Source organism: Galeopterus variegatus, unplaced genomic scaffold (assembly GCF_000696425.1).
Source record: "Galeopterus variegatus unplaced genomic scaffold, G_variegatus-3.0.2 Scaffold1232, whole genome shotgun sequence".
In the NCBI taxonomy this organism is placed as follows: Eukaryota; Metazoa; Chordata; class Mammalia; order Dermoptera; family Cynocephalidae; genus Galeopterus; species Galeopterus variegatus.
In genome coordinates this window covers 282,054-293,084 of record NW_007727343.1, presented here as the reverse complement: position 1 = coordinate 293,084, position 11,031 = coordinate 282,054, and the positions used below count along the sequence as shown (strand labels likewise).

The 11,031-nt window shown below is 42.1% G+C and overlaps 1 protein-coding gene across 5 annotated transcripts in view; it reads left to right on the top strand.

Moving 5' to 3' along the window:
- Window positions 1-11,031, top strand: part of NTRK2 (neurotrophic tyrosine kinase, receptor, type 2) — a 358,258-nt gene that overhangs the window by 77,883 nt on the left and 269,344 nt on the right. For all 5 annotated transcript variants that reach the window (XM_008575751.1, XM_008575752.1, XM_008575754.1 and 2 more), the window contains exon 11: window positions 3,572-3,671. In XM_008575751.1, the coding sequence (XP_008573973.1) occupies window positions 3,572-3,671 (100 nt within the window). The remainder of the gene's footprint in view (window positions 1-3,571; window positions 3,672-11,031) is intronic.

The following is an 11,031-nucleotide window of genomic DNA, read 5'->3' as shown; positions in this document are numbered from 1 at the left end:
GCCCTTCCTGGGTGACCGCCGCAGCCTCCGGACTGGCTTCCTTCTCCCCTTCGTGTCATCTTCTGGTCTTTCTCCACACAGCAGCCTGAGTGAACTTTTTAAAGCACAAATAAGATCACTTTTTTATTTGAGTTCTCAGAGTCTTCTCAACGCATTTGTGATAAAACTTCTATTATAAAAGCCAAACTTTTGGCTGATGAGGCCCTACCTGATCTTGTCCTTGCCTCCTCTCTGGCTTCATCCCCCACACTCTTCTCATGCCCACCCCCTGTCTTGTTTAGTGCCGCCTTGAATACTCCAGGTTTACGCTTGACATTGTGTTTCCTCCTGCAAGGCACACGATTCCCGGTGGTCATCGTGTAACTTTAACTAGGTGGCACGCAGGCAGCCATGACGCTCTTTCATGTTCTGCTGAGCAATCATCATTGTCTGGAATTACCTTATTTATTTCTTAACTTGTTTAATGTTTTTGTCACTTCGCCAGATCCTTTAGTATAAGCAACCTGGTCCATGCTTTTCACAGCTGTATTCCTAACCTCCTGAGAATACTGCCTGGCACCTGGTCGGCACTCAAGAAATCTTGCAGACCGACTAGACTTACGGTGAACATTACAGAATCGGTTGTAGAACAGACAGATTGGAAGTGAGGCTATTAGTGCGGCTATCGGAAGTTAGGGATTTGGTACAGTGATAAGGAGATGTGATGCGTACTTGAACCAAGGCCACGGCAGTGGGAACGGGAGGCTCATTGACACATGTAGTGAAGCTGCAACCCAAAGTGTACATACCCAGTATAGACACAGACACGTTCCCAAGATGATTAAATGGAAACAGCAAGAGCAAAGGCCACAGTAAGCCAAGTGCAGAGTGGTTGCCGCTTCCTGCCTTACACGCTCATTTCAGTTTGTCATCTCATACCAACCATTTCATGTTTCTTGGTTTGAGAAAGTTGTTTGTGTACGAAAGAAATCCAAGCAACATGTCTTAAGCCCACAGGTGTTTAAGTATCCCAGTGACTAAAAATTGTATGTCAAACTCAGTTTTCTCTTTTTTAATACAAATGATAAATTTAAGCCCCTGGTTGGCATATCTCAGTGATGTTTGAACCATCTATGGCATGGTCACCAGAAGGCACAATCAGTTACAGGAATCTTTGTGGAATGTCTGTGCATCATGACTCTGCCTGAGGCCCCTAGAAATCTGTATGAGAAGGGCAAGGTCATGTTTTATAGAATTTAAAGAAAATTTTAAAGTTATGTGTGTTTCAGATATTTGATGCATAAATGGTCCCTGATCAGAGGGAGGGGTTATTAGATTAGAAGAGGAGTTTCAGAGCCGGGGAGCTGGTACAAAAATTAAAGGTTTTGTCAGGGCTTCCAGAAGACAACCTCAGACCCTGACTTTTGCAGTCCAAACTTTGCGGTCCAAAAAGTGCCCCTCATGTACCTCGTGGGATTTGCAGGAAAGGACAGATCCCCTTTGTCTGTCCTGACAGATATTCTCTCTTAGAGGAAAACCAACCCGTCTTTTGCAGTCCAAAAAGTGCCCCTCATGTACCTCGTGGGATTTGCAGGGAAGGACAGATCCCCTTTGTCTGTCCTGACAGATATTCTCTCTTAGAGGAAAACCAACCCGTCCACCAACCAGCCAACCAGACTCGCCCATGCTTGTCTCCCACATAAGAGATCACCCCTATCCCAGCACGTGCACAGTACACAAAACTCCGTGTTTATCAATGAATACATTTTTGAGGAAGTGATTTTTCTCATGGTCGCAGGAGTCTTTGTTTATTAAAGGATTTAAACTTAGAATGACTTCTATAGGATTGAATATTTGTTTGTAGGTCCTTAGCTGCTTTTCAGCAGGAGAGCCCCCTTTTGATTTTCCAGGTTGGCTTACACGGTAAGTCATAGGGAAGGTAGGGCATGTGTTATTTATCATCTCAAGGGGAGAAGCTTGCAGAAGCGAAGCGTGTGCTCCAGCTGTGAGTACAGCTGAGGCGTCCTGTGAACACAGGGCCCATCCCAGCCAAGGACTTTCCAAAATGCGGGAGACTGTGCTGTGGTACTGCCGAGAGGCTGGGGACTTGGGCAAGTCCTCTAACCTCTCTCCATCCCAGTTCTTATCTACGAAACGGAGTTTGCACTTGTTTAGTTAGATATTCCCCTTCTACCTGTAGAAATCTGGAATTTAATAATAAAGGTGGAGAAACTTATAGCTAAGAAACTCTGATCTCTTTCCCATGAAAACATTAGTTAGAAATAAAGATTTAAAAAAACCCAATCATTAGGTGACTTTAGGGAAATGGTTTTGGTTAGAATGAGCTGATCCATAGTTAGCTTTGTCGGAATTGCTACCATTTCGTCTGTGTATAGGTGGCAGATATAAACTTAGGTCTGGACTCAAACACTTGTGGAAGCATTTTCTGAGAGAGCCACTCACAGATAAAGTTCCTCAGGATAGAATTGCCATCCCTCTGCTCCAAGTGCTTGGCATGGCCCTTTTCTGTGCCTTTTGACTTATTAAATGCTGCCCTCATCTGACATTGAGACAGCATCCTGGGAGGATTAGCCACTAGCCATGTGTTTTTATTTTCCTGCCTTTATGCCCAACCACATCTTTGGAGATGCAGCACACAGGTCTTGTCCATAGACAGACTTTGGTTCAAATCTCAGGCTTGGGAGGTGTGACCATGAGCTGTCTATTTAATTTTTCTAAATCTTAGTTTCACCACCACCATCATCATCATCATCATCATCATCATCATCATCATCGCTCGCATTAATTTATTATTTATTGTGGTAGACACTGTTTCAAGCCTATTATCTTCATTAAGTCATTGAGGATTTACAACAACCTACAGGGTAGAATTATAATACTCCCCGTTTCACACGCAGAATGATGTTTAGTCATTCTGAAGCTGTGCAGCTAAAGAGTGAGAAACCTGTGTTTTATGCTCAGAAGGAGCCCTGTTACTAATCCCCACTGCGTGCTGCCTCTCACCGTGGGCTGCGTGTATCGGCCAGGATGTGCCATGCCGCCGTAACAAACCCCACATCTTAGCGGCTCGAGACAGCAGAGGTTCCTTCCTCGCCTCATTCCGTGCACTGGCTGGGAGATCTGTTCAGCCTTATCCTCATTCCAGGGCTGGCCTGGTAAAGCAGCCATTTGCTTGGAAGTTAGCATTCTTTATACCAGACAGAAGGGCAGCTCCAGTGTGGGGTTTCTCAGCGTTGGCACTATTGGCATTTCGGGACGAATAATTTCTTGTCTGGGGGGTGCTGTCCTGGGTACTGCGGGATGTTTAGCAGCACCCCCGGACTCCATCCACTAGGTGCTAGGTGACCGTCCCCCAGTCATGACAACCCCAAATTGCCAAGTGTCTCCAGAGAGGCACTGCCTTAGACGAAGGGTTGTTAAAGGTTAAATGAACTGATATATGTGAAGCTGTTGTGAGAGCGAGTCGTAGGTGTTTGGTGGATATTAACTGTCATCAGCCTCATCATCGTTTTCATATGGTTGTAGGTAGCTAATTAGCAAGGTTATACCTGCCCTCTCTTCCTTTCCCTAGGTCTATGCTGTGGTGGTAATTGCATCGGTGGTGGGATTTTGTCTGCTGGTAATGCTGTTTCTGCTGAAGTTGGCAAGACACTCCAAGTTTGGCATGAAAGGTAAGAAAGGTTGTGTTTATTTTACTTCTCATGTTGCATCATTTTTGGCTTGTGACCAATGCTAATTACCACTAAAGAAGGAAGCAGCTAGATTCTCGATGACTAGGTTTTAAGGCTAAAAAAAACAGCAACAAGGGCACGATACTACAAATTAAGACAGAGCAAAATAACGTTGATTACTTAGCAGTACTCACTTTCCCATGAGGACAGTTGTCCCGGAAGATGCAGAACTGGTTTCTTGAGTATCAAGAGACTAATAATGAAATAGGCAAATAAACGGTGCTCGGTTTTTCCTCTGCTTCAGAAAGGCAGGCAAGGCACAGTGGCAATAGGGCAGCGTGGACGCGCGTGTTTTGTACAGACGGGTGCTTCCTGCCTGCACTGGAGTTCCACGTCTCCAGTGGTATGCTGTGGGTGTTGCTACTGCTTTTACAGATTCTAATTTTTTGAAATCTAAACAACAGAGTTGGGAAGCAAAATAAGAATAGCCATTTGGCAGGACATGGAAGTTTTGTGAATGAATGGCTTCTTTTTTTTGAGTGGAAAAATTCTCAGGGCTGAATTAAAAATTAGGAACTCTACTGTCCATGAATAGGTAACTGGTTTTTTTTAGAGGACTGAAAGTTAATTTTAGGGGGAAAAAGTTTTATAAATATTCTTGTTACATAAAATGTAAAGAGTTTCAATGATTTAAAAGTGTTTACTGAGATGTTTAAACTTATGTATCGGCTAGTACGTTATTGTTGTATTTTGTGTGGCCTCTTACGGGTGTAACACTTACACTGTTTGTAAGTGTTAAGTAGGGGGGCGTGTGGAAGGTTTAAGCGGTGTCTTAGCTGTGCTGGAGAGCACGTCTGGAGGGTTTCCTTTATCTGAATGGTCTATTAGACTTACCGTTAATGGTGCTCGTGTACCTGGAAGGGAATGTCTAATGAGCAGTAAGTGGGCCAGCGTGAACTGCGCTCTGGGGAGGATCAGGCCTGTTTCTTATGTTTCCTTCTCTCCCTTTGTTGATGGCCACCACTGAGATTCCTAAGATGGAAGTGAGTGAGTCGTGCTAAATTTGGGCTTGAAAGTCTCCCCCAAATCTTCTCCTGATTTCCCCTTGGTCTGCTGACCCTTGACATTGCTATAGGAAGAGAAAAGATCTTTCATTTTCCAATTATAGATGAGGCTTGGGAGAGAGACTACGCCACAGTGATTTTAATTCATCTCGTGGCAGTGGTTCTCGACTTGACTGTGCACCACAAACTCTCGTAGGACTTGTGGAGACACAGGTCGCTAGGCCCTTCCTGGAGTGTCTAATGCAGTAGGTCTGGGGCGAACTGAGACTGGCATTTCTCACAGTTTCTGGGGGAACCTGATTCTGCTGTCGCCCAAGCATTCTCTGAGAAGCCCTGCTCTGTGCTATGAACGTGAGCTCCCGGGTCTCCTGAGTGTGACAGCTGCTGGGGAGGCACCGCAAACCAAACCCAGTCATTGCGTTGTAGACCTTTGGGTCCCAGTGCTTCGGCAGGCACCCGGCCTGGGCTGGGCTGCTGCTGTCTGTGTAAAGTCTACCTCCCAGAGGATTTTGTTTTTCTCATTTTTATCAGGTGCTTTCTTTCCATAAAGGTACCTGGACTGGATGTCCCCAAGCATAGATTTTACCAGAGAGTATCAGGTCCTAGAAGTACAATTTTCTGTCTTGAAGGGTTTAGTTCGAGATCTTTCATCCCATGAGTTCTGCAGAGAGAATGTGTTTAGGTCCTTCTGGGAGCTCCACAAAAGCTTCGAGAATCTATAGAACAAAATTTAGGAGCCCCTCCCCTCCTTTGGTTTAGGAAAACCACAGACAGAATTATCTGTAAATGTCAACCTGCTCTGTAGTGCGGCAGTGAAGGATAAAAAAGACATTTTGTTTTAGAGAAGATTGCATTTCATATTGAGACCCCAGCACTAAAACTGAAGCAGTATTTTGTTCGGATGACTTGGGGTGGTTGTCACTAGAGCACCTGAGGGTATCCTTAATGAATTGTAAGGAAGAGTTTGCTTTGCCTGCCACAGAGCCAGCAGGTGACTTCGTTCAGGCAGTAACTACCATATTGTGTGTTTTGCTGCCTTACTTCTAAACACAATAGAATTGTTTTTAGAAATTTTGTCTTAGAGACTCACATGCTTGTTTAGAATAGCTTACTTTTCTATTTTTGGCTGCATGCCTATCTGTGGCATGCTGTAGGCAAAACAGGCCTGGGCTGAGATTGTTGTTTTATGAGCCAGACACTGAGTCGATAATCTTTGGGAGTCTAGAAATTAGGATGCGGCTTATGCACTGAGTGCAAAAGAAACTGCATAAAAAGGGGTGTTTAAAAATCAATGTAAGTTAGTGTGCTTTAAATGCGGTTAGAACCGGGATTACCGCTGGAGTACATATGTCTTAAAACAGGAAGAAAATGCAAAAATACTTCTATACTTCTTGAAATAATCAGGCAATATGTCAGTCGTGGTTTCTGCGTAGCAGTGGTGTGCATTGTGCACACGTGCCCTTGGCCGGAACTACAGACGCTGTGAGAGGCCAGTGGTGGGTGTGCAGACGGGCACTGCCGAATGTGGTCCTGGCTGTTGCAAGCGTCTCCGGGGAGCTTCTAACCCCATCTTCTTCTCTCTTCCTGGAGACAGATCGAGACAGTGACTGCCAGCCCACCCAGAGACACAGCTTTTTGCCCATCCCTGGCATTGCAGTTTATCTCCAGTGTTGACTGTTTCAATCTGTAGTAGAAACTTCCAGATTATAAACTACAGTTTAATACTGTTGATGTGAAGGGCCCAGGTTAACACAAACCAGAAACCTTTTAAGATCACACTACAGCTGAATGCAAGGCAACTCAGGTTTTACAGATCGACCCGAGACCCCAAACATTATTTATGGCCTTGCTTTCATGGGAAGGTGATCTCTAAATTCCAGAGTAATGAGTTAAACCTGGATTTGAGGAGACAACCAGTGAGCTGTGGTGTTGTCCTTGGAGACAGGTCCATGGGACTGTGAGCGTCATCAGTTTTTTTCCCCTTGTCCATTCACTGTAAACCGAATGCTGATGGTACAGTCCAGGGCAGGTGGCACAGACGGTGCGCTCCGTGGCGGTGGCATTCACTCTCGTCTTGGGCATCTTTACTCACCCAGTGCCCAAGCCAGGCCTGGCACCGAGTACATCAATAATTAATAATTAATAATTAGTTGACTGGATGATCAGAGAGAATTTTCAGCTTCACCCACTTAGTTTAGTTTAGTGTTGTAACTGGAAAACAGTTAATGTTTGGAGAATGGCTAGCGTGACTGGTTAAAGACAGACCATTCTGAGGCTTCTTCAAGACTCCGTAGGGGACAAAGTGCCCTGTGTTCTTCTTTTCATTTTTTTCAGTTATTTCGGATAGGTAATGGCCATAGACGAGAGGTCATTTTGTCCAGGCTTTGTCTTGGGGTATGTAGGTTTTCACACACTGTTTTAAACAATTATTATTAAATTTGGAGGATTCGCTTTGACTTTCCATTTTGCACATGGATATCTTGAAATCATACCTCTCTGCCTTTGAATGGATGACTTCAGAATATGTGTTTTTGTCCAGCTCTGAGGTAGGCGGAAGCGCCAGATGGTGTCTCATATCTTGCTGTTAACCTAGAATTTATCTTTCGTTATTGCGGGACACAGTTTAAGCTTCTTCTTGCTAGTGTCCAATAGGCCACTGGCCCTGTTTCAATAAAGACATCAAGAGGTAGAATTTATCCTGGTCCATTTTCCCATGTTCATTTCTATGCCTTTACACTGTCCTATCGCTTTTTGGTTGAGTAATTACCATAACTGTAGAATCCCAAATAAAGCCCCTCTGGTAGTGGTTGGCCATCCGTATAAGGATTGTGCATATGTGTGCTTGATATGCATGTATAGAATGTATAACAAATATATTTCAATCTATGGGTCTATCAATCCCCCATATGTAAATGTATAATTTAATCCCTTTTCTTCTAGGGCTGCCTCTGATTTATTTTAATTTTAGTTTTCACTGAAATAGGGCTCAAAGAATTTTCTAGAGTAGCTTTACTGTTAAAGAAACAGGGAAGCAGGCCTTTGACTGCCCTCGCTAGTGCTGTGACCAGGTCCTGCACTGAGCTCTCACGTTGCTTCCTGGCTCCCTCTCTGCACTGAAGGTGTCCAAGTGCCTGGGAAGGGGAAGTGGAAGCAGCAAGGGGCATGAGGCTGCCAAGTCTTCAAAGAGTGCTCCACGTCGGGAGCCCTGCCTGTGGCGCTGATGGTGCACAGGGTTGGAAAAATAGAAGGGAGCCAGCAGGGAGGAGGCGGCCTGGCATGCATTGCGCTGGCGGAGAATAGTTTGGCTACTAGCTTTGCGTTGCTTGATTTTCTGATGGAAGTCCGCATGTGATATTTATTCCCTGAGTATTGATGCATCTTTTGTCCTCGAGAGTTAAAGATCTTAGTGACTCTAGGAAGCTTTTTCTCTCATTCAGTGTTGATAGCCTGCACAGATTTCGTCTGAGGCCTCCTATCCTTGTAGCAAACCACCCTATTCTAATTCGATTCTGCTATTTGAGCATTAGAAGTTTCCAATAAGTAAAAACTGAAAAGCCACACTGCCTGAGGAGGTCGATCCAGGTTTTCTTAACTCCAGATACAAGGCTCACAGTTTAAATTTCTGCTCTTATAAATGATCTTCTAAATGTCTTTCAACAGCAACCAAAAATCTGGTTATTTAAAAATAGTCATAAACATAGTGGGGCCAAAGCTAAAAAAGGTTGAAGGTGAAAGCTTTTTATATGAGCTGAAAACAATTCTGGAAAGTTTAGGAGGGTGAATTAACAGATATTTGGATCGACTTTTAAAAGGGAAAAATGTGACTGAAAGCCAGAAACACAGTTGTAGAAACATCTGTAAGGACAAACTGTTTTCCATATGACCCTCCGCCCCCACCTTTTTTAAAAAGAAAAATAACATCGAAAAATTATAACAGTAACAAATGAATGCACTATTGTTTTTCAAAATTTCAAGCAGTTTAAAAATATATAAAGTAAAAATGGAAGTTCCCATCACCCTCTCCTACCACTGCCATACAATTTTAACTGCTAGAGATCACTTTTTTAACCATCCAGGAAGCATAGCTTCAATTATTATATAGGTAATCAAATATATAGCTTTTGGGTTCCGTAAAGAAATAATACCAATCCTCTTTTGCATCTTTGTTAAGGTCACAGCTTGCCTTCCAGGTATTTCTGTATCGGTACCTGGGCATCTCCTACAGCTGTGGATACTGCTTAATAGTATTTCCAAGTTGTGTGGTCTCAGGCTACTCGGATCTGAAACCTGGCTCTGTGTATTACAAACTGTGTGATGACTTTGAGCAGGTATCTCATCCCCTCTTTCCTCAAGTTCCCATCTCTAATGGGATAATAACGGCACCTACCTTACGGGGTTGTCAGGAAGACAAACTGAATTTGCACAGGTGAAGCACTTGGGGAAGTTCTCGGCATTTCATAATTGCAATATAAATATCTACTGCTGTCATTATGATTATTGATGGATTGTGATTTTTTTTGACTTTTCTTCTTTTAATAAACATTTAAGTTTTTACCAAGTTTTCAGAAAACTCTTTCGAATGGTATCTTCTGTGTAAAGATAGATACTTGGATTGCTGAGAGGAAAGGGGTGTTTATTTCAAACATGGAGATTACCTTGCAGAAACGCCTCTCTCATTTACTCTCCACTAGCAGTACATGAGAGTACTCTTGTTTATTACTCTCACCAATAGTGGTTATTATCCATCTTTTATATTTTTGCTGATTTTGGTTAAAATGATATTTTGATTAATAATAAAATTATGCATCTTTATACTGTGAAGAATAAGAAGAAAAGTTTATTGCTGATTTGTCAACATACTTTATCAATTATGTATTTTACTTTTGTTTTATTTATGTTGCTCATATTTTCTTCTAGTCTTTTGACTTGTTCATAGTATCGTGGGCAAAAAAAAGATTTACCTTTTCATAGACGCAAATCTGTTTATCATTTTTACCTAAGTTTTGTGTCTTGCTTAGAAGGCCCTTTTCTCTATTAAGGCTGCAAACATACTTTTTAGTATTTCTTTAATTAGTCTTACTCTGTTTCTTAAGCTTATCATTTTAAACTTTTTTGCAGTTTTTTTTTAAGTTTGGTATGAAGTACTCCTGTTGTTTTCAGAGATTTATAGAACGAAGGTATTTGAATAAATTTGAGTGTGACATTTTCAGATAGACCAATAATAGTATTTTAAATTTCTGGAATCAGAAGCCCACTAATAAGAAGAAATTTTTGATAACTTGGTGATTAACTTTTTTTTAAAAAAGTAAGTAATGAGCTTTGTTGGTTCATTCTTACAATATGGGAATATAAAACTGACAAAACAGTATCAGAAAAAATAAGTTTTCACAGGAAACTGCCCTCCTCCTAACCTCAGATTGAGCTCACAATATATCTTAGCTCTCTCCTAGTAGAGAATAAAATTTGTCAATGCCAACGAAGTCCTTGGAAGTTTTGGAAAAGACATTCAGTTGAAAGAGTCACTGAGTAACTTAACAAATTGAAAGTGTATTTAAAGAGAAGAATTAGCCCAAGTGTTCCTTTCCTGTTGTTCAGAGATGTTATAAAAAGCTTTTTCCCATATGTTTGTGAGGTGAAGATCTACTTTCCAAAGTCTCATTTCTTTTCATGCCAACATTTGGGTTCTGTCTGTATGAGAGCAGAAGACACGTATTCTTTGCAGCATATTGAAAATATGTGTAGAAATTTTAAGAATTGGCTGGAGTAGGCCAGGCAGAAAGCAGAAGGATCAGCACTTCTCCCTTTAGCCTTGAACGTGAGCTTAACTCTAACCGAATAGCCCATCTGACCTGGCTGTTCCCACAAGCCGGTGTGACTCAGGGGACAGCACGTGGCTGCCTGTGATCTAGAAAGTCCATGCAATATTTAGGGACTTTCCTGCTAAATCTACTCGTTTTCTCTTCTTTTTTTCCTTCATTTCTCTTTCACTTTTCATTGCTTTCCCTGACATTTTTCTTACGTCTCTGTGCTTCCTAATTTTACTTTCTTTTCTCTCTCTTTTGGTTTTCTTTCCTCCTCTTTATTACTAGCATCTGATTTGGGTGGACAATCTTTTCAAAATTTATGAAGATGACAAGTAATAACTTGGCTTAAATTCTAACATATGCTTTGACTTTATCTTACTTTATTTTGGGCAAGAATATTGAGTGACTATGGGAATAAATTTAGCTCCAAATCAGCAGGATTGTCACGTGGTATCTGGGAAGATAGCCTGTTGGAATAATGCACGTCCTTCA